Source organism: Pagrus major, chromosome 16 (genome assembly GCF_040436345.1).
Source record: "Pagrus major chromosome 16, Pma_NU_1.0".
Classification (NCBI taxonomy): domain Eukaryota; kingdom Metazoa; phylum Chordata; class Actinopteri; order Spariformes; family Sparidae; genus Pagrus; species Pagrus major.
The window spans coordinates 4,754,772-4,778,111 of record NC_133230.1 but is presented as its reverse complement, the minus strand read 5'-3'; the positions used below and the strand labels follow the sequence as shown (position 1 = coordinate 4,778,111).

Genomic DNA, 23,340 nt, shown 5'->3' with positions numbered 1-23,340 from the left:
ACAAAAATGTTCTAAAAATCTGCAGAAATCTGGTTTATTTTTACATTAAAAGTCATTTAAACCAATTAAAACATTCCATCGGTCTGTAAGTAAGAAAGAGTACAAAACAGTAGAAATCAACTTTTCTACATAATCTTTAAAATATCGACTACAAAATTTGGTCACATATAAATAAAAGCTTTTGTTTTAGTTAAGTTAGGTAGTTTTGTTCTAAAAATTGTAAAGATGTTTTCATATCATTGATTTAATCTACAGTAAAAAGTGTAACTGGTGTGTTTGATCAGTGCCACGCTGTCCTCCTGCCCAGGACTCGACCGGTGATTCTCTGAAAGACACAAAACATTCATCTGATTAATACAAATACATACAAATACAAAGCTGAGGAAATTGGCTCCATTCAAATATTGATTTTCAGAGCTGGTGTTATATCAGAAGTTGTCCGATGAATTTGTGTTTGTGTGGTACCTTGTTGTAGAGTTGAGCCTTCAGCCGGTACGATCGATACTCTGCTTTTCTTCTTTCCTCCTCCTTCCTCCGCTGAACCTCCGGCAGATTCTCATAAATCCTGGAGAAGAGACAAAGTTCAGATTGCTGTACAGCTGAGACCTTTTTGATACTGTTGTCGTTAACATAATGAATTAAAAGTTATATTCAAAACAGAACAAATGTCAGCTTACTGTTTGGACCTCTGAATCATCTCCTTCCTTGGTACAGCCCTCCTGAGCTGAGCGGTGCCTTAACAGAGAAGAGAAAGAAAAAGTTGTCAGTAAGACCTATAAATACTACAACAACACCATCATTCTTCTTTACAATGCATGCACAGAAACTGTATTAAGAAAAGATCTAGATCCATAAAACATGTAGCTGTCAGACAGAACATTAACAACACCTCAGTTAAGGATCATCGCACACTAGAAATAGAAACACTGTTTCCTGATGAGTACCTGCAGGCCTCGGCAGCCTCCCTGGTCCTCCGGGCTGGCAGAACAGTTCTTCTCTCTCTCTGCTGAAGACTTCCTGCAGCTTCCTCTCCTCCACCTGCCGAGCCAGGCACTTCACCCTCTGCCTGGACTGAGAGATGAACTGCGGACGACGCATCTCCAGAGCCTCCTGCAGGGTTGAAGAGGAGCATCAACGTTTTTAATAGAGCATTTACTGTTGTTTATTAAATGTCTTATGATGTGACACGTTTGATCAGAGTGGACACCCGACATGTAATCTTAAAGGCCCTGAAAATATATTTTCCAAGTCAGCTTCTTACTGTAAGTTTTTCTACAAAGAGAAACTAACCTGGAGAGAGATCCGGGTCAGACCAGAAGATGTTGTTTTGGTTCTTGGGTCTAAATCAGTTTCATGGTGAAGTATCAAGCTGGGCTGTGTGTTTCTGTCTTCATGGACTTGTCTCTGTCTGAGCGGCTCTCTCCATGGTTTCATTCTGCTGTACGGTTCAAACCAGGCGGTGCTCGGCCTCCACGTCGACTCCTCTTCCTCCGGCCGATTCTCCTTCCTCGCCTCTGTCCTCAGCTCGTCAGCAGAGATGAACCAGGAAACGCCTGGAGAGGACGAAGGAGATTCAAACCAAACACTTCAGTATAAGGATTACTGTAAAATAAATATACTGTATACATACACGCAAAAATACAAAACAAAGGGAACAGACAGATCATCTGTTGTCTGACGTACCCTCAGGGTAGGTCTTTGGTGGGCTTCTCTTGCTCTTTCTCTGCCCTCCTCTTCCTCTCTCTGAGCTGGATGAGGAAGACGACACCCGCCTGTAAGTTCTGGCTTCACCAGGTGACGGGAACGTTGTTCCAACATCTCGGGTGTGACGTCGAGTCCTGTTACTGACGAGCTCCAGATCACCTGAGGAAGAGGAAAACAACAGTGTGAAGATTTTTTTTTATATTATTTTAAAGAATTACTGTTACTGCAACTTTACTATCCATGTTTTTTTAACCAATTGTCAGGTTTCAGTTACAGAAACACAAACTCCAAATGTTTGATAAAGTTGGGGTCGTCTCATATTGAAGGACAACACAACACGTCGTCACAACAGTGGAGAGATACTGTATGTTAGGGTTTTTGTAGCCTTAAATGATGTAGTTATAACAAATTCCACCAGAGTCATGTGTTTAAAAACTTTTGGGCCGTCTTATATTTGGCCCAATACAATAACAACACGTGACATTTGCAGCCGACTATTTTGGACTGAGGAAACACAACAGGCACTCAGTGATTCATCATGTAGACAGCTCAGGAAATATTGTGCCCCAATGTGTCATCGGTCTTTCTCGGTAAATGTTTTTCCAACACAAAAGAAAACCAAATGCCTTCAGCACACACTGACCCGCCTGGATGCCTTTGCTGACCAGTTTAACAGCCTTCTTGGCTCTCAGAGTCCTGGAGGGGCCGTGTTGTGACGGGAGGCTGTAGGTGCTGGTGGATGAGGCAGAATCAGCAGCAACCTGAAGACCAACGACATCAAAACATTAGAGCCGTAATAACCTGTTACTGTATTTGTGTGTCTCATCTTTGCTCCTACACAGATCTTTGTCACAGACCACATTTCCCCACAGTTTCAGGGTCTTGGTATCATACATGCTGGCTCATTGTCATGGTTAACTGTAAACTTACTGATTCATCATTGCCGGTGGTCTCTGACAGAGTGATGATCCGAGGTGGCTCTTCGTTTCTCCCTCTCCTCTGTTCCCTCCCGTCTTTCTGCCTGTTGATGGTGTTGTACAGTTTACTGAGGCCGGAGCTCATCTTCAGGTGCTGGACTCTGTGGGCACCGAAGGCTCGGATCAGCCTCGCCGTGTCCACAGTGGACATGGAGCCAGACGTGGTGGACAGGGTCTCTGACTCGTCTCTATCTGCAGGATAGAGGAGCTGACTCTGGGAGGAGGCATGAGAGACGCTGGAGGTGAAGGAGTCCTCGTCTGCAGGTGGAGACGCCTCCTCTGTTTGGAGCCTCTGTCGGATTTGAGGTTCACCTTCAGCCTTTCTACCTCCTCTGACTCTCCTCTCCAGATCTCTGGCTTCACCACCCACATTCCTCTTCTTTCTTTCATCGTCTCCCCTCCTCCCTCGCTTCTCTTCTGGATCACCATACACCTCTGACATGTTTTCATCCTGTGTGTTATGAATAAGACGAGACAGACGCTCCAGCCGCTCCAGCAGCGATGCCTCTCTGTCACTGGTGGGTCGGGACTCCTCCAGACTCCACCGGGCAGAGAACCTCTGCCACAGCTGGTCCAGAGTGCTGCTGCTCTGCTGGACAGACTCCCTCCTGTCCTGGTCTCGCTCAATTCCAGCCTGAGGGACAGAGCTTGGGTGCAGGCGATGGCTGATGTCCACATGAACCGGCTGAAATCTCTCACTTCTGGGCTCTGGTTGATCATAGCTAAGGAACTGCACCGGGCTGGTCCCCTGGTCTCTCTTGGAGGTCTCTTGGTTGCTCGATAAAGGCACTCTGGTGAAGGCAACTGACACCTGAGAAGACGGCTTTGGAGCTTGAGTGGCACGTATTTCAGTATCAATCTCTGTTGATACAGACACACCTGTGAAAAGAGAGAAAACAGGTGTTTTAACGCACACATTAAAACATTTAAAAACAAATATGGGAACATCAAGAACATGTTGCTTTATGGCAGAACTGCAACAAGAAACCAATCAACAGAAAATTGTCAACTATCTTGCTCACTCATTTATGGTTTCAGTCATTTTTCAAGCAAAAATGTCAAACATTTGATGGTTCCAGCTTCTTACATACGAGAATTCGCTGCTTTTCTTTGTCATTTATTACAATAAATAATAAGATATATAGTAAGAGTCTTTTCTGAGCCATTTCTAACGCGTCTGCACCTGTAGCAATGAGTTTCTGTGTGACCGGCCCCTGAATACATCGATTCAATTCAAATAATGTTCTCCACTATGTTTCTAACCTTTTCCCAAAAGCAGTTAATTTTTCTGCATTGCCAAACTGTGTAACAACATCCGTCTCACCTCAGTACATTTAGTGTGTACATGTGGGATGTTTCCATTATACTGATTACTTTAACCAGAGTGACATATGTTTAAATTAACCAATGACAGATAATGTTTCAATTAATGGACAGATGATTCTTATTCCCCAACAGAGGAAGAGTGAATCTGTATACTGTGTGTGTGTTGAGCTCACCTCTGTGTTCTCCAGCCTCTCTCATTTTGAAGGTGGTTGTTTTCAGCCTCTTGCTGTAGATCCCCTCTGTGTGTCTGATGGAGACTCCACGGTCCAACCCCGGGTCTCTGTGTCCGAGGACCTCACTGCTGAAGCGTGGAGGCACAGCGTCGTCTGAACCTGGTCAGGATCCAAAAGTGGCTCATTATCTCATGACGTGTGTGTCCTTATTTTTAAGATAACAGATGAATAAAACTGCTGGAAAAGTGACTTAAATCCTTCATTTTCAAGATGTTCAAAGACATGGAGCCTACGGTCTCCTCTCCCTCCGTCTCTGCTGGGGCCCCAGCTCGCCTTTGTCTCTCCCTGCCCCTGAACATGAATAATTAATGCTCTGCCGGGTGTGTGTTACAATAGAGCAGCTGCTGCCCAAAAGGCTCTGGGGAAATGAGAGCAGAGCCTCCTCATTCATCTCAGATTCAACTGACAATTCAATATTCTGGATTTGATAAATTTCTTAATTTTTCATTTGATTAACTTTTTCACTCAGGGCCCGACGGGAACAGTTGCCAGGCTGTGATTAGCAACCATATTGGGAAACTGGCAACCAATTATTGGCCTTTGATCACTCAAATCTCTTCATTTGTTCCAAATTTGAAGAAATTCCTTCAAGTGTTTCTGAAATATCATGTTCCAAAGGATGGGACGCCATGAGAAGACAAGACAGGAATGAAAACATTATGCCTCCGGCCATGGCTATTTCCGGCATGGAGACATAAAAACATATAATTATTTACTCCCCTGCCCAGTTATTGTCAGACGAGCCAACACCGGGGCGGAGCAGCAAACTGCCAGATCCGCTCTGACCGGCCTCGTGCTGTTTACAGCTTGTTATTTACAGCCCGCCACGCTGTTGCTCCTGCACTTATCTCAGCACATTGACACAGCTTGAAAAAAGTGCAGTGATTCTGCTGTCAAAAATGCAAGTTGACCAAGAGGCTCAATAAAATTAGATATGAGTAGACGGTACCTGTGTGGGTGCTCTCAATGGTGGTGTCGGTAGAGGAGCAATCAGCCTCGGTTTGAGGGACGTAGAAGAGCTCCTCACTGCCGCGGGGTTTGTAAGGCAACAGCACAGGCACTGCTGTATGAGGAGAGGTAAAAAGAAGAACAGATAAATAGGAATAAAGTTATGTTGACATTCATTTCCTGTGATCTAATTTAGCTAAGAATGCACCATCAGCTCCACACCCTCAACTTGGGCTCTGTGTTTTAGCCGAGGTCCAAGTCCTCACACAGTTTGTTCTTATCAATACCTCAGTTTAGATCTCTGCCCCCATTTATAGTGTGATAAAAAACATAGTGAAGGGCTAAGTTTTCTTTTTCAGTTAAAATCTATTATAAAACTATAAAAGTCACTACCTGGTGATTCAGTGGTTAAGGGTCTTGGTGACACTGCAGCTCTGTGACTTGGTGTAAAGAACTGTGAGGATGTGGAGGTCATCCTGCCTTGAGGCACAGGGGTTTTAAACAGCGAGGAGGTGTCAGCTCTTTCTGTCCCTCGCTGTCTTGTTGGCTCTCTATTTTCGTACCACTCTGGTGGACTGGACAACCCGACACCTTCGTCTGGACTGCTGGCAGGAGAAGAGGAGTGTCTGAGGGGGACAAATTCTTTACGAGGCAGTCCTGTAACAGCAGAGGCCAAGCTGTGATCGTTGGCTTTGGGGGACAGAGTGAGATGGACATGTGAGACGTGACCTGTCTTGGGTGGAGATTCAGATGTAGATGAACCTGCGGTTTGCTCAGATTCATGACCAGAAACCGAGCTGTCCTGGACAGATAACTCGTCATCTCGCCTGGAAGACTGTGTGTTGTCATCTTTAACATTCACGTCCTCTCTACCTACACCCAGAGAGGATGGAGGAGGCTCCTCACTTTGGCCTCCTACAGCATCTTCCCTCCTCTGATCCGCTGATGCTGACTGAGAAGTGTTATCTTCTTCATCCATGGTGGGAAGAAGCTGCTTGTTAGCTTTAGGGTGGTCGACTGCTCCTGTAGAAAGGTCTGTCAGCTGAAGCGGCTCCGGTGCAGGACTGAGAGGAGGTGCAGGTGACGTGGAAGGCGAAGGGGAGTTGGAGCGCCTGCGGGTGGCGATGGTGATAGATGTGATGGCCCTAGGGTTTGTCCTAGGGAGAGTAACCCCTTCTCTGGCAGCGATCTCACGTATTTGAGCCTCTAGATCCGTGTGAGGAGGGTTTTGAAGCTGCATGCTGGAGTCAGAGGGATCAGTGCTGAGGCCCTGCAGTGCCTCTGGTGGCTGGTTGTTAGCGTCACCAAGGGTGGTGAATGTCTGCACTTGCTGAGCCGCTTCCTGCCGCCTTGGGACTTTAAAGCTGGACGCTGCACTGCTCTCTGTATCTGTGCTACCCTGACTCTGAAAGAAAGGAAGAAAAAAAATAAGATGTCTGTATGAAACTGTGAGACCAGGAAAATTAAACTGTGAATTCATCCACCACAGAGATTCAAAGAAAACATTGTTCACTGCAAAACTGCACCAGAAACAGTTCAAATTAAATTTTTCCAGATTTATCGATTATCAAAACATTTGGTGATTAATTTTACGCCATTGACTAATCGATTAATCATTGCAGCTCTTATTTGACACACCACGCCTGCAACACACCAGTTACCTCAAGCATGAAATCTCAACTGTCCAGAGATTGGAGGCAGACATCAACAACAAAAACAACAAAAAATTATTATTTTTTCAACATTTGCATGACTACAAATTAAGCTTTTACAATTATGACTAAACCAGTGTTAAGATCTTTTCATCAGATGTTTACCTTAAATGGGTTTTTTAACAGCAGCTCTCTCTTGATCTCTTCAATCCGCTCTCTGTCTTCTTTGTCCAACTCGAGAGGCTCACACTGCTGTCCTGATATCTTCAGCTTAATCCACTCTGCAACACAAAAACATTAATACTCATTAATTAACATTAATAACTCTACATAAGGATGACAACAAGGATGCGATTTATGCTGCAGCAGTTGCTTTAAAGGTGCATTTGGATGTTAAAATTTGTATAGCATGTGACTCCTCTTACCTCTGGCTTTGCTCTCCTCCTGGTCAGTGACACTGGGTGTACTGGACACCATGGTGGCAGGAGATTCACTCTGCAGTAATTTGGCCACTCTGCCTGCCAGCGAGCTCTCACTGCTTCCATCACTCATCACGCCCTGGTCAGCGTCCTCGAGGATGGGCGAAGAGGAGCTACTCTCTACTGGATCTTCCGTAGCAGTCTGTGTTTCCTCCTCTGCCATGTCTACATGAGTGGAGGTGAGCTGTTGTGTAGTCAAGGCTGGTGAAGGAATGATGATTGTTGGCTGTGGTGGGGCTGTGTTGTCAGGGGGAGCAGCACTGCAGCCCTCAGGCTCTGCCCGCCGGGCTGACTGAGACAGGACAAAAGACGACCCTTCACCTTTACTAACACTGCTATCCTGTGGCCTGCTGTATGCACCTGTAGCCGGTGCAGTAACAAGAGGTTGTGTGGATGGATAATTAGGTGGCCCTGATGAAGTCACACTCTCTCGACCAACAGAGCTTTCTCTCGGTTTCTCTGAGGTCAGCATGGAGTCAGACGAGGACCTGGCCCACAGCAGGGAGGATCGAGTTCTGGGATCTCCAGTCGCAGAGGAGGAGGAAAATGAGGAGTCCTGGAGTTGGCTGGTTTTCTTCCTTACTGATAGGAAAATGTCCTCATCAGAGAGTGGGAGACGGGGCGCTGCAGGGGAAGCCACGGAAGACCCAGCAGAGACCATGTTCTCTGCCTGAAAGAGCAGTTTACGGATCTCCAACAAGGCCTTGGAGCTAACAAAAGAAGCTTCTCCGCTTTGCTCCATACTACGGCTCGTTTGCAAAGGTGACTCCAAGTCACTACGTAACGAGGGGTCAGAGCCAAACCTGTCTCCTGGCTGGATGGTGTTCTGGCTGCTGGTTAAGCTGCTGTCCCTCTGCCGTTGTAAGGCTGTCTGCAGTGAGGAGGGATAAGAGTCTTCATCAGGCTGAGAGGAGGCGGCCAGTCTGCGTTCACTCTGGATGGACTCTGAATCTGATGAGAGAGAAATCTGTCTGGTCCGCTCTGGAAAAGATGCAGCGGGACCGAGACTGTCCAGGCTCAACGGGATGGATATACTAGAGTCCACCGACAGGATGCTGGACCTGGAAAACTCTCCTTTATGGAGACTGCCACCTGAAAATACAAAATGGAAGTATTCTTTTAATCTTTATAGGTGATTAAGGTACATTAACCAATTTAAAGTTGATAAAAGTAGATCCATTCGTCTTTTACAGAATTTTTTACAGACCAAACAAAGAATCAATTAATCAAGAAAATAATCAACAGATTAATCGACAATGAAAATAATCGTTAGTTGCTGCTCTATTAAAAACAACCGCTGTAAATTACCTTCAGAGAGTTGGGTGCTCTTGGTCGGGGTTCCAATAGATCCTTTAATTGTACAGAGATCAGTGGGAGAGAATTCAGGCTCTCTGATTGGGCCTCTGGGTGCAAACGGAGTAAGGATTGTTGAGGGAGACTGGTCAATCCCCAGGTTATGGAGATACAACTGCAGGAAAAACAAATACAGAACATATCAGAACCAACAATACTAATCTACACGTCGTATACACATTTTTTTTGCATGCTGAATAAAATTAGCTGCTAATTTTTTGGGGTTACTATCTGCTGAAAGTGAATCTGCAATAACAATAATACATGATAATTTATTAGTCATAAACATATTTTAAATAATATTTTTTTATGTAAGATTTTCAGTTTTTCAAATACCGGAATTCGTTCTTCAATGTTGAGCTCTCGCGGCCTGGGCTGAGGTGGTGGTGTTGATAGCTTTGAAGTCCAGTACGGGGCGTAGTTATCGACCTCGAGGCTCATAACAGAAGAAGCTCCGACCGAAGTTCCTAATTTAACTCCACTGTTGTAACTATCTTGGGAACTTGAGAGTGTCAAATCTCGATCAAGTGACACGTCACTGAACTGACCGAGGCTCATGCGAGGCAATGGATGAGCTACGGCACTTGACTGATGATGGACATCATCCTGAGTGTGACTCTTCTCCTCTTCTACACGTCCTTCTGTCTGCTGATCTTTCTTAACTGACATGACCACTGTGTTAATAGAGGAGTGGGACTGTGACCTGTCAAAGGTTGAGACAGAGGGTCTCGTTGTAGACCCAGTGTTATCTTTGTCACTGGGAGCCCTGCCCACCGCCTCCCCTCTTCTTGAAAAAGAGGGAGCTGTGGAGGAGCTCTGTGTAACACCCTGATTGGCAGCAGCTAAAACAGGAGACTGTTGTAAATCTCTCGCCTGCTGACTCAGGAGGCGATTCAGGGTGTCAGATACTGCATCGTAAGCTTTCTTTTTAGGAGAGACGCCAGCAAAACCTTGCAGTGCCAAGCTATCAAATAGTGACGTCTTGCCTGAAGTTTGGTTTGCCCTCCAAGCATCTACTTTCTGCATATAGCTGAGACTTGGGAGAGACTGGACTTGTGCAGTGGTAGCTTTCTCTTGGCACTGATTTGATGAGTCTGGGTGGTGGACATCAGCCACAGGAACATCTGGCTGTGGAGAAATCTCTGTGCTTGACTGATAGGAGTTCTCTTTATTGGATTCTATAAGAGAAAGTTTAGCCTTGACACTGGATTTGGGTGGGGCCTTAAAAACACCTGGAGTGGACTGAGACTGTGGAAGGAAACCCAGGTACGATCCATCAATCCCTGTTTGGTTCCCAGATGACCAGAGGTCTTGCTCTCTGGGACCCCGTTCAACACCAGCTGAAAATGGCCCCGTCCATGGCATGCCACCAAGATTTGTTCTGGTGACACTTGGCTTGCCTTCAGACATCTTTGTAGGATATGGTGTGAAAGACGGACCAGGTTGTGTTACGCTTTTCGGGGGTTGGTTTTTAGATTCAGCTTCACGGCTGCTGTGCCTCTCTACCTCAGACAACAGCTCTCTGTGTAGCTCTTCACTACTGTCATCAGGTCGAGTGCTGCGGACCCCCATGGTGATGTTACAGACCTCAGATGACAATGTCCGCGATCGATCTCTATCAGGTTGTTGTATCTGCTGCTGGGGACGAGAAGCTTCACCTGGAGGACCTTCTCTTCTCACAGTACTTTGGTCGATCTCTGGTTTGTAAACTTGAGTGCTTTTAGACTCTTTGGAAAAGGATGCAGCGATCTTCACAGAGGTCTCAGAGGCAGAAGACACAGCACTGCTGCTGCTGCTTGGCATGCCGATATCTTTCTGAAGGAGCTCCAAAAGATGCTGGGCAGGAATTTCCTTATTCAGAAAGAATGTCTCATCTTCAGCAGCCTGTCCTGCAGGCTTGTCTGGAGGGTCAGTTACAGTGTCTGAGTCTTTCTCCCTGTTGCTTGTATCATCTCGGGATGGAACTTCCTGTCTGTCAGTGTCCTTTTGTCTGCCTTTGTCCCCTGGTGACAAACTGTGCTGGGACAGAGAGCAGCAGCTGCTCGCTCCTTCTTCAGACAGGGTGGTCGCCTGGGCCAAAGGGTGCTGTGACAATGAGCCGCGCTCAGAGGCCTGAGTGGTGCGATCCTGGGACGGAAAGCGAAACCTCTCTGACGCCATGGAAATGTCAGGGTATGCCCTTTAAAAAAGTAAATAAAATTATAAACTTAAGAACATTTAAGTGACACATTGCACAAAGCTATGACCACATAACCAATATTTGACTTTTATTTTATTTTATTTTACCTTAAAGGGACAAATTCATTGTCACTTTGTTGGAATAAAGAATATTCAGTGAACATGTGCTCCACTCCAGAGTGGACAGGAAACAGGGGAAGGGCTGGAGACAGGTTACTGTCCTGAAATTCTGATAATACAGAAAATGCTGATTGTTATCCACACCATTGTTGACAGGCTTACAACTTACAACTTAAATGTAGATCAATTCAATCATGATACAAAATAAAGTTATGCTATAAAGTATGGTTTATATTTTGAGTAAAACCTGCAGATTTTGAATTGCACATTTTGTTATTCATTGCTTTATTCAATGTACTGTACATACCTGGCTGCAAAGAGGGCTCCCACCGCTGTTGAAGCTCCAAGCCATCTGTTCCCTGTCTGTGCTGCCCCTGGTCCTGACTGGCACTGCCATGAGTCTGAGCTCCCAGTTGGTTCATGGATGTTTGTCCAGCAGACTGACTCACATCTTCATGTGCTGGCAACTGAGGAGATGCCGCCTCCCTCTGTGAACAGAATCATCAAACAACTCACTCTCACTGTTTTCTTGTGAACAGTTTCTTAGGAGGCTTAATACAACTACAACAGCAGCAGGTATTAAATGTGTAGTCTCTGGATTTAGTGGCGAGGAGCATCCTGTGCTAACTGTAATTCATCCTGGAAAATATTGAGCAACCCCTCCACCACCTGCTGGTCAGACAGCAGAGCAGAGAAACTTATTCAGCTCCTTTATATATATTAGGCCATTCCTGCCAGCTGCCATCCATCACATTTTATAAAGAGCCTCCTCTGTGTTGGGACAGAGGGCTCACCCGTCACTGAAGCGCATTTATTTAATACCTTCATTCGAAATCATATCACAATATCCTTCATATCTATAATGCAACCTCACAACTCTAGATTATTACATAACAGACCAATATCTAAATACAGTTTTCAATGTACAGTTGATTCCAATAATATCCAAACACAATCTTGCACCTTGCAGCCTTTAGCATTATCTAACAGACCTGCACTACTAATGTACATCATATTACTGGGCACTATCTTTGCACAGTGTATATTCAAGGTTATGGGCTCACATTAAGTCCATTCTGATTTTGTTTCATTCTAATTTTCATTCATTAAGCATCCTGTGATCCCAATTGCTTGGCTATGATGACAGACATAATGTAAAATAGTGTAAACACTTAACGGAAAACTTTAAACTCGAAATAACCGAATCACAAATAAAATGTACAGCACACTCATTTTAGAGTAAAAAGCGTATTATATAATAACTGAGTTTAGCTACATTATGTTATGTACCACATATGAATGAGTTGACAGGCACAGCAAAAGTTAGCAAGCTAATGGCAACCTGTTGCCGTTAGCTTGGTGAGACACATGCCTACGTAGCCTATTATACGTTAACTTGCAAGTGATTAGCTGCCAGTCATCCATACAACCAATATTACTAACGATGGAAAACACAGATTTTGTCTGGCAATGGCGTTGTGTTTTTAATGAGTATGTTAGCGATGTGTTATAGTCGGCTAACTACTTAGCAAAGCAATTAGCTAGTTAGTTAGCTAGCTATAGGCAACAACCATCGATTGGTAGACTCTTGCCAGGTTTCTCCGGGTGAGAATTACGTGTAAGCGCACGTAAGGACGATACCAATGTCGTGAAGAGACTTATTTTCACCCAGGAATCAAAAAATACCTCCGGAGGCTCCATGTTGATGTTGTTGTTATCAGGCCGCCACAGCGCGCGCGCTTCCCCCAGCGCGTATCCAAGGAGCGTTGCTAGGAAATGTGGGGGAAACCGGAAACTCGCGCGAGAGGGGGAGTTGATGATTTATGTATTTGATTTTTTAAAACATTTTTCTTCGGAACTTTAATTCACTTCTGTCTATTTTTTCACGAGTTTGAAGGCTTTACTTATTATTTGCTGTCAATCATCATGACAGCACAGACCCAAACGACTCGCGTCAAATCCCGCCCACTTTACCGTGATTGGCAGCCTCGCATCCAATCACAGCTCCGAACCACAATAACAAACGAGCGACTACCATTTGATTGGTGGAGCTCCGCGGAGGCGAGGAAGAGCCTGATTGGTTAAAGCCAGGTCCATGAACATTCACCGTTAAAACGCGGAAATCAGAAGTCAGTCATAGCAACACTAAAATTTGCCTTCAGAAAAGACACATACAGCCTCGGGACACCTGTTCAAACGCGCAAGTTAACATCATGCCGAGGAGGAAGGAGATTGTTAAAGGTAAGAATAAGGCTGTGAGTCTAACTTGATTTGTAATTTGATATCTCAGTCGCTCAGTTTCATTTACTGGGAACTTCACCTATTTCGTCAACATGTTAAGCTAGTTAGCTTAGTAGCTGGCTAGCTAACGTTGTGGCGTTTGGGTGAGCACCAAAAATCGTGTCACCTTTCATCCACGGACTTTGACCCTGGCCTTGGTATATGATTAATTAAAAACATGTCTGTTGTGGATTTGAATATCACCTTTTTCTACCTTTCAGGTGGCGCTCCTATTGCTAGAATCCGAGAAAACTCGAGACTAATGCACACCCATGTGAGTATTACTGGAAATCTTATACTGTGTCATTATCACTGTGGCATAACAGGTCTGTCCAGTTTTAAGGTCGCTGCTGGTAGCATGCCACCATCAGATAGGAAGCCATGGCAGCCTATCTCTTACTTTGTTTTAGTCAATTTCAAACTGTCCTTATAATGCAGCCCTTATAAAAAGGAAAACACTACAGTTAGGGTACATTAAACTTCACATAAAAATAATCTTTGTGCACATCTAGTTTCAACTTTACAACAGTCCCTGTTGTGACGGGTAACAGCCAACACACAATCAGCTGATCTTTTCTTCTTCTTAGGAATCTATGGTGGATTTCATAAATGGACGTCACTCTGGGGGCTCTTTGCTGGATGTCGTCACCTCTGTCTTCGGTAAGGCATTTTCTGGCTGTTGCAGGTTACTTCAAAGTCACCATGGAGAATGTGAGCTGGGGGGTATTATTGGATTTTAAACCAGTGTTATTCATTAGAGTTTATCTTATTTATTAGAGATGGCAGATGTTAGACAAGCTGATGGCGGCTAACACAAATTCACAGCCTTCTCGGTTAGTTCCTGAATCACCCTGTGAATGCACATGTCTGTCAATATATATCTAGACACATCAAGTTTAGGTAAAACCAGACAGACATGGTGGTTATTAATTGGGCTTTTTCTCCCTTACCATTTTCTACTTTTTTGGGGTAATCATTGCTTCAGAGCTGCAAGGGTTATTGCTGGAATATCTGCACGGATGATATCTACTTATTGTCAGGAGTAGACAACACAGCACATATACAGAGACCAATTACAAGGGTGTGGAGGGCAATCAGCTCCTTTTTGTGACGGTAAACTGCAGATTGCATCCTGTTCAATGTTGCCATACTCTTCTCTACTGTTAATATTGTTTGCTGAGCTGACTGTTAAGGTTTATGGTTGGCCTTTTGATGCCAACTGTGTTACATCCCCTTTTAAGAGTAAGCTAGGAGCGAGAAGACAAGCTAACCTGTCATTTTATTGAGAGAGGTTTTGGGTGTGAGATCTTCTTTTGGAAAACATGAGTCAGAAGAGGGCAGCCAAGGGATGAAATGGTAGGTGTGATGCCATTGGAAAGCTACTGTGTTTGTAACAAACATTCAGACCAAGTCAGGCGTTTTGGCGAAAATGCCAGTCTTCCCATTCAATCCGAGTGTGGGCAGTGCACACCTCAAGTGTTGACGTCATGCTGTGGTAGCCTATCACAGAAGCTGGCAATCAGACACTAGGAATATAGCCTACTACTATAATACTTATGATCGAAGTTGTTTTCTTGTTTTTTCATGTTTTCTTATAAGCACTTGTTGACATAACACATTCGGTGTCAGGCCAAACAAACGCTGTCATTTGGCCAAAAAAGACACACGCACAAACATTCAGATGTCTGCCAAATTGCTCTGAGTTTCTATTCTGTTGCTTGGGGCCTCAAACAACATTGTGCTGCCAAGAGACTGAACCAACAAGGGAGGAGAAATACTCTGCAAAGTTGTTGTGGATGGAGAAAGCCTCTGTGGAAGAGTTGCTGCTCCCAAGCTGGGAGCCGGAAACCGGGCATTATACACACACAGTTCACGGACCAACGATGAGACTTGTTTCCTCCTGCGCTAATCGCAACAACATCTGATTTGGTCTGATTACAGCCTCAGGCAGACTGAAAAGCACAGCGTCATAGAAACTGGGTGATGCAACACCATTTAAATATGAGGTAATAGGTGCACATTTTTCCAGCAGTCTCTTCTGGAAAAGTGCTTTTAGAGTTGGACTTGTTCACATGAAAAGATGCAGACAAAGTTGAGTAACAAATAAAAAAAACAGAGCTAGAGAGAGAAGGTCAAAGGAGTTGTGAATGTCAGATTGTTGATCTCTCAATTTAGATGTTGGACAGGTGAGTAGGGAGGTGGTTTCCTAAGCCAAATGAAGAACAGTTCTGATGTATACAGTACAAGCGTATACAGGCGCAGTTATTCATCAAGCTCATTAAGACTAAGAAAGGTTAATAGGCAAGTTCTGCTACTGCACATGCAACTAGTAATATTGTTTACTGAACTATACTTTCCTGTCACTCACTAATGTTTATGCACCACCAAGATCTGAAGGACAACAGTGATGAAACAGATTATTTATCCTGTTCTTTTATAATTCTGATTAAAATGTGTTTGAGGGCACTAGAGTGAATAATTGGATCCTGTTTGTGTTTGTCTCTGTCTCCCAGGTTTAGATTTTATAAGGAACAACCTGGAAGAAGACCTCATTTATTCAGATGACGACGACGATGATGATGAGGACGATGACGATGATCACTTCTATCCACGCAATCATGCCCACAGGACTTTAGAACCACATCCACGAATTAGACAACTCACTGACGAGGTATTACACCTGTGTTTCGTTTTTGGGAAAGTGAAACACAAAGGTTCAGTTTGTTATTTATATGAGATATAACTGTCTGGAGAATATTACTGTCTGGAGAATATAACTGGAGATTAGATTTAATCAAAACATGGTACAATTAACTTGTATCACTTACCTCAGATTTTTTTCCCCCAGGAGGCCGATAAACATGCAAAAGAATTGATAGAAGAAGAGGAAAAACGTAAGGAGAGAACAGAGAGGAACAAGCGAAAGAAATTGGTCAGTATTGGTACAATTATTAGGATTTAACATCATTTTGTGAATGTTGGTTTTGCTTTTTTCTTTGACAGTGATTTGCAACACATGTTTTTTCTTGCTGTTACAGCGTAAAAAAGAAAAGAAAAGATTAGAAAAGGAGAACGCAGTTAAAGACATTATACCTGTAAGTATTCTTTGGTTCTGGAAATGCAATACAGACAGCAAGACCTTCTCAAAAACAAAGCAAAGCAAAGCTGATTGTTTGTAATCTCATTTTTTTTTTTTGTCATCTCAGGAGGGTGAACGAGCAAAGTCAGACTCCTCAGAAAATCAGGAAGAAAATCCTGTAATTGAAAGTAATGCAGAAACAAATGAATCTCCTGAATCTGCTAAAACACAACATGCAACAGAGGCAGTTGCATGTGATGAGAACAGTGGTAGAAATAAAATTGAAGAAGAAAATATTGTGGAGAATAAGAAAAAAGATGAGGAGCAAAAGGTTTGTGGAGATTTTTTACATTTCTGTTTGTCACATTACTGTGTTTGATTTGTTTTAAATCGCTTGTGAACTCTGTTTTAACATTGATAATCGTTTTAACATGATAATCTTAAAACGACCACCCTGTGTTTGATTGTCCTCAACAGGATTTGGATTTAAATAATTCATATTCTTCGACGACTAAATCGGTGCCAGAGGAGACCAGAAGTAACCAGAAGCCTGCAAAAGAAAGAAAAAAGGAAAAATCTAAATTACAGGAAGTTCAGCCGTCCAAGGAGAAAAAAACAAAAGAAGTGCAGAAAGCTGAAGTTCCAAAGAAGAAGGAAGAGAAACCTGAACCCAATAAAGAGGTGGGAACACTGAAAACATAATATTTATATTTCCTTAAGGCGTTGAGAACAAGTTGTTTGCCACACTCGAGTCACATCAGATGACAACTACTAAATCTTGTTGTTTTTATCAGTAACTTATTTTAATGGATAATACACCTATTTTAAATTCTTGTCAACCTGGAAAAAAAAATTATTTTCTCTTTAAAAAATCTCTATCTGTATTTTATGGGGTCAAACAATAGCTGGTTGGTCTTAAAATCATCTCATCTTTGACAGGAAGCCTCAGGCAGATGTGTTTTTTCCTGCATTCCTCAACCTGCAGTCAGTTTACTGATGTGCTGCCTCTAATTTTAACAGAAAATCGTGGATGCTAAGGCAGAAGACTTGGCAAAAAGAAGCAGAGAGCTTGCTGGTAGGTTCTATTTCCATTAACAATTTTTTTTCATTGAGAATTTGACAAAACGATCATGTGAAGGTACTGAAGCAGGCACAACTGTCTCTGCTCTTCCCTCCAGGTATTGGTAATCGTTTGGCTGCCTCTGGTCAGTACGAGATGGCAGTGAAATACTTTACTGACGCCATTAAATTCAACCCAAAGGAATTTAAGTAAGAAGACAGACTTAAATTGACTTCAGCCTTTCGTTAAAGCATCCAGAAGCATTTACCGATAATGACCTTGAATTCTGTTTACTTGTTTCTCAGGTTGTTTGGAAATCGGTCACTCTGTTTTGAAAGACTGCAGCAGTATGAAAACGCTCTCGGGGATGCTGACCTGGCACTCTGCATGGAGCCAAACTGGATAAAAGGTTTATTTAGGAAAGGGAAAGCTCTCTGCGGGCTCAAGGTAAATCACTGCTTCTGTATCCAGATAACCTTGCTTTGGTGTTTTTCTTTTCATGTTGCAGCTGGCTTGGCATTTTTAGAAAAACGCCTCCTCTTGCGGTTAAACCTGTTTGCAAATGAAGAATTTGATCGTATTGGGAAATAATTTCACTCAAGTTCAATGCTTAACTAATAGTTAATGTGCTTTATTACCTAATCATTTAACCTTTACTTACTGCCATTTATTCCTCCTTCACTTCTGCAGAGATACTACGAGGCCTCACTGATCTATAAGGAAGTGTTGCAGCTGGAAAGTTCGAGCAAGGAAGCAGCGCAAGAGCTGAAACGGGCACAGACGTTGCACCTCATGGTAAGAGAAGCTTACAAGGCATAAAAAATCCCCTGAATGTTTAATAAATGACTGTCATTTGCTCACCGCAGTGACTGAAGTAGAGAACTGAGAGCATATAAGCTCATGTGAAAGTTGGCTGTGGTAACTTGTGTTACTGGCTCTAAATGGTAAACAGTTGACACAGTAAAAGGAAATAGAGGATCTACAGTTTTTTAGATGTTTTGTTGGAGAGTCCAACTTTCTATAAATAGAATGCTCTCTCACTTCCGGAGCTGTTTGTTTCCTTCACCTGGTTTGTTTTTCACTCTGTAGTTTAAGGTTATGTTGGTCAAATAAGTTTCATTTCTTCATGTCTTCTGGTGGTTGGACAGGTGTAAACACCTTCCTGAGGAAGAGTCTTTGTTGTGGCTTTTCAGCAAAGTGCGAGGTATCGGTCCATGTCAGAAGTTTTGACACCTGACTCAAAGGAACTTCAGGTTTCCCACACTCTTCCCTGCTTCTGTGTGGAGGGGGAGGTGGACTCCCTCATTTGTTCTCCTTGTCAGTCGACAAGTCAACAACCATCTCCTATTTCGTTGAGGTGTTGAGGCTCAGGATGTTGTTTCTACACCACTTACACCGCTGTCACACTGGACAAAAAACCCGCTAGCATCTGGCTTTTGTCTATATTGTGAGTGGCTACACTCGGCTTTCACTCCCGAGTCAATTGACTCTGCAGACGTCACAGGTGTTTGACGGCTCTGATCGGTTGTGATGGAGACACAACACCAGGGTGGACATGCTTATTGTCAGGTGCAATGCTATCGTGTGTTAAAGTTAAGGATGTTGGAGCGTTAATAGTTTTCCATCGGTCTCTGTGAAGCAGCAGCACGGCGAGCGCAGTGCAAATCAATTTCCGCTGTCAAATTGATTCTCATTTCATTATATGAATTGAGTTTTACATCCTTGATGCCTCTCTTGAGATTCTCCCGTGCTTCACTGTAGATGTTTTGTCATGTGACCTGAAAGCTGTATCCTGCGCCTGAAAGTTTTAGAGGGGATTAGATGCTATTTTTAATGTCCTGGTAGTTGGCTTAAGTTTCAGATGCAGATTTTCTGTCATTTTTGTGTTTACTGTGTGTATGCGGGTATGATGTTGGCTTATGAGGTTGTTTTTTTTGACTGCCATTTTAGGAAATGGGATTCACCTGGGCGCAGAGCTCCGAGGCCTTGAAAACACACGCCACCTTAGAGGAAGCTGTTGAGTCTCTGTTCGGTGGCGACTGTAATCCCGGTCCTGGAGGTAAGCGTTTCAAAATGTTTCTCAAAGCTGCAAAGATGACGCGTCACTTCAGTGATGAACTCTCTGAATGTTTGTCGGCTCTCTTCAGAATTCGGTGCCAGTAAGGACAACGCGGATCAACCGTTGGTCCAGGAAGATGACGAAGATGCGGGAGAGTGGATCGTCCGACAGACAAGTCGTCCCAGAGCGCTGCAGATCAGAGATACTGATGCTTTGGACCAAAACAGATCAAACTCTCAGTCACCAACCCCTCGTTCAAGAAATTCTGTGAAACCGTAAGTTGGATGCTTGTAATTAATGTTCATGTCTACATGGACGATGAAAAATGTTTCCTAACAACCTATTGGCTTAGTTTTTTATTTTATTGTTTTGGTTTCTTAAACTCTCCTGATACATATATTATTTTTACATAATGTGTGTGCAAATAAGATAAAAAAGAGTTTTTGAAGCCTGATTATGAGATTAAAAGTCAGAAAAATTTTAAATCACTGGTGTAAAAGGCTAAAGATTTCTTGTGTGATCTCTTGTGACGTCCCAACCTCCAAGAAGGAAACCACTGCCATAATGTTTGTTTACAAATGTGCAGTATTTCAAGTTACTGTGAGTCATATTCAGTTTTTCTTGCAATCTTCAGTTCACAGAGCTCAGTTTGTGTCGAACTTTGGATCCTTTGAATTTGGTATTTACATGATCATTTTCCGAATCGTACCCATAGTGCAACATCTTTCTCCTCTGTTTTGTATGAAGGGAGCTGTTCCCCATCTGGGTCGGATCCTTGGCCCCTGCTGTCACCTACACAACGCTCCACGAGCTCTTCAGCAGGTGAAGTACCTCAGTCTGATCTCCTTCACACCTCTGAGCAGGTTTTCATTTTAAGGATGTCGTTCAGCACTTTGTCAGAATCAGATGTTGTCTTGAGTTTACAGCTTCACAGTAGACGCAGAAGTTTTCAGCAACAAGAATACAAGGAATGAAAAAGGCATGGCAAAGGTTAATTTGGATTCCCTGATATATTTTAGATAAGAAATTGGCTGACGTTGTAGTGTTGGTATATGACCACCAGAAGGCTCAAGTGTATAGACTCTGAGCCTGTTATGTATCTATATTATTGCTGCTTAATTAATGTGTTGATTTGCCCTTATTGACTCCAAGATTTAAGCTTGTGTGTTAACCTTCTCTTCCTTTTCTCTCCGTTAGAGCTGGGACGGTTTACAGCATCAAGATGCTGCTCGAACACCAGTGTGCCTTTGTCAACTACGCCAAGAAGGAAGACTGTGACCGAGCCATCCAGTGCATTAATGTATGCATCTTTTTTACTTGTCTTAGTGATATTTCTTCTTGTTAACAGTATTTTTCATTTAGGGAGTGTTGATATTGACCAAAATCTTCAGCTAGAGCCACAAAATAAACATCTTAAGCTTAAGTTCCCTGACGTTGCAGACAGCAAAGGCACACAGATTTATATTCAGTATAAGTGCAAAGATAAAAAATCAGATAATACGAGTTTGTATTCACAACTTGGCAGATTCTAAGTAGAGCAGTAACTTTGAGACGAGAGTAAAACGTATTCTTTGATTGTGTTATTGAAGCATTGACTGAAGACCGCCACTCTGTAAAGTTATTCCTACTTTAAAGTCTGTCTGCTTCTCTTTCAAAACTGTGGCATTATTTTCACATCACACAAATCGACCCTGACACAAATCTTATCGGTTGTGTCTCCATAAAACCTCTTTTCTATTCTAAGCTGTGAGGCTCTTCAGTGCGGCTCTGATAAATGTCACTTAGGCCATTTATTTTTCAACACAGCAACTTTACAATATGGAAGGAAATGTGGCGATATACAAACAAAAGTTACCAGGCTTTTCTTTAGCCTGAGCCGTTCCTTTAACACTTGTTTGTTTACACTTTTTCAGTTATGACTGCTGTAAACGAGTGCAATATCAATAATTGTCGAACAATGATGGAAAATGTTTGGGTACCCCTGGATTAGTCTACCAAAAGAAAATGAATCGCCAACAATTTTGATATTGATTGATAGTTTCAATCATTTGTAATTAATGTCAAACATCTGCTGGTTCACGCTTGTTATTTGCGAGGATTTACTGCTTGTCTTTGTCATTTATGACAGTAAATCAAGAATGTTTTGGGATTTGGATGGTTGGTTGGACAAAAGAAGCGATTTGAAGACAACTTTTCAACAGTTTATAGAATAAATGGATAATAAAAGCAATTGTTGGTTGCAGCCCTCGTTCTGGCCAGGAGTGTTAACTTTACAGAACGTACGTTGCTGTGCTTGATGAGCAAAATTACTGATTTTAACTGCTGTTAATGTTGACATGTTTTCAGGGGATGGTGGTCGAGGGGGCTCCACTGTCGGTGCGATATCCCAATAGAATCCACAATGGACTTGGTATGTCCAGAGCGGCTGCTACTGACCCATACTCACGCCCCGGGTAAGAACAGGCTTTTCTTCTGTTTAACTTTGAGTTTAAACTTTATCTTCAAGTGTAAAATTATTCAAATCATAGATATTAGAGGTGAAAAATGTAGATTGTCAGTCGTATGTCATTGTTTTATCTTTAACTTGTGGATGTATGAAGGATTTGTTGGGCCAAAGTATAAAATTGTGAAAAGGCCTCCTGTCATTTCCAGCTTTAAAACGTGACATACCTCCTTACAGTTGAATCTTGAAGTAAAAGATTGTTTCTCTCTGTTGTCGCAGCCCGTACAAGAAGGAGTGCTTCTTCTGGAGGACCACGGGCTGCACGAGACCAGACTGCACCTTCAAACACGACCCAGAGCACAAGAACATTGACAAGGACAAATTCACCAGTAGACTGGGAAACTTTAACATGTAGGAAATCAAAATTGACAAGCATGCATCATGTTTCCTTTTGACATTTGACACAGTGGTGGAGCCAGACTGGGGCTGCTTTCTGTCCCCTTCTTGTTTTTGGATCTTTTTGGAAGAATAATTGTGTTTTGATGTGTTTGGGTTTGATTCGTTTGCAATTTTTTGGAATTGTTTTCACCATGACGGCCCCACCACTGTTGTACAAATACAAAAGGACACGACAAACTTTATCATACTGCTGTATTACTGTATTAATTCGTGTGCATCCAGCTTTGAACATTCCTTTCCAATCTGATTTTGTCAGGGATTAATTCTGATTATCTAATCTGTTTAAAGATTGTGTTAAACACTTGATTTTTACTTTGTATTGTTTTAAAATCGATTTTTAACAGATGTTTCTGTTCTCTCAGTCACCACTAGGTGGCACTGTAACCTTTTATCCCTTAACTTTAGGGCCGCAAACATTGAACTGCTCTCACTTTACAGGCTGTGATTGATGGTTAGTTTTGCTACCGGCACATTTATTGTGTTATGTTTAATGATGAAGTTGTGCTCTGTGATTAGAGTGCAGGGGCATTGGGTTTTGTTAATGTGCTGCGTAACTAATGGTTCAGTTCAGTATTTATGTACATTATGTATACGTTTTTAATGGCATGTCTGATGGTGAATCTGTTTAAGTGATGTTTGGACACAAACTGTCACACATTAAGTGCCTTTTAGTAGCACTGTAGGCTGCAGTTTATCATGGGTCAGCCCAGAGGGATTAAAGCCTCAAATTGGAGAGTGTTAATGTTGTGCCATACACATTAAAGGACAAGTTCATCCAAAAGTGAAAGTTCAGTCATTATCTACTCAAAACCAGAGATTCACAGCAAAACAGCGTTGCAGCATTTGAAGTAGATGGGGGGAATGTATAGGTACTGGTTATATAAACTGCTCAAACATGTTCTGATGTACATTGTATAATTTGTTGAGAAGAATCGTGAAGTGGTGCCATCCGAGGAGCACATGAATGCAGCAAAAGTCTGCTTGAGGGCC

The 23,340-nt window shown here is 42.9% G+C and overlaps 2 protein-coding genes across 2 annotated transcripts; one reads left to right on the top strand and one right to left on the bottom strand.

Moving 5' to 3' along the window:
* Nucleotides 1–7: 7 nt before the first annotated feature.
* Nucleotides 8–12,763, bottom strand: alms1 (ALMS1 centrosome and basal body associated protein). Its single transcript, XM_073482856.1, has 18 exons — nucleotides 12,657–12,763; nucleotides 11,278–11,458; nucleotides 10,959–11,079; nucleotides 9,009–10,851; nucleotides 8,628–8,787; nucleotides 7,266–8,411; nucleotides 7,006–7,121; nucleotides 5,582–6,593; nucleotides 5,190–5,303; nucleotides 4,181–4,339; nucleotides 2,635–3,560; nucleotides 2,348–2,465; nucleotides 1,684–1,863; nucleotides 1,291–1,553; nucleotides 945–1,110; nucleotides 678–735; nucleotides 466–565; nucleotides 8–325 (listed from the first exon to the last, which is right to left on the bottom strand). The coding sequence occupies exons 1-18, from the start codon at nucleotides 12,669–12,671 to the stop codon at nucleotides 281–283; spliced, it is 6,723 nt and encodes a 2,240-aa protein (XP_073338957.1). The 5' UTR covers nucleotides 12,672–12,763; the 3' UTR covers nucleotides 8–280.
* Nucleotides 12,764–13,095: 332 nt separating this feature from the next.
* Nucleotides 13,096–23,131, top strand: LOC141010118 (uncharacterized). The gene is made up of 18 exons (XM_073482947.1): nucleotides 13,096–13,211; nucleotides 13,472–13,524; nucleotides 13,838–13,910; nucleotides 15,764–15,921; nucleotides 16,099–16,182; nucleotides 16,289–16,345; nucleotides 16,457–16,660; nucleotides 16,807–17,010; nucleotides 17,350–17,404; nucleotides 17,508–17,598; nucleotides 17,695–17,836; nucleotides 18,080–18,184; nucleotides 19,340–19,448; nucleotides 19,537–19,723; nucleotides 20,196–20,270; nucleotides 20,646–20,748; nucleotides 21,795–21,901; nucleotides 22,171–23,131. The coding sequence occupies exons 1-18, from the start codon at nucleotides 13,184–13,186 to the stop codon at nucleotides 22,304–22,306; spliced, it is 1,971 nt and encodes a 656-aa protein (XP_073339048.1). The 5' UTR covers nucleotides 13,096–13,183; the 3' UTR covers nucleotides 22,307–23,131.
* The last annotated feature ends 209 nt before the right edge of the window (nucleotides 23,132–23,340 follow it).

Coding starts and splice junctions, on each gene's coding strand:
- alms1 (XM_073482856.1), bottom strand. Junction 8,788..9,008: donor ACATTGAAGAACGAATTCCG/GTATTTGAAAAA, acceptor TTTTTCCTGCAG/TTGTATCTCCATAACCTGGG. Junction 326..465: donor AGGCTCAACTCTACAACAAG/GTACCACACAAA, acceptor TGTGTCTTTCAG/AGAATCACCGGTCGAGTCCT.
- LOC141010118 (XM_073482947.1), top strand. CDS start 13,184: ATGCCGAGGAGGAAGGAGATTGTTAAAG. Junction 13,212..13,471: donor GAGGAAGGAGATTGTTAAAG/GTAAGAATAAGG, acceptor TCTACCTTTCAG/GTGGCGCTCCTATTGCTAGA. Junction 13,525..13,837: donor CGAGACTAATGCACACCCAT/GTGAGTATTACT, acceptor TCTTCTTCTTAG/GAATCTATGGTGGATTTCAT.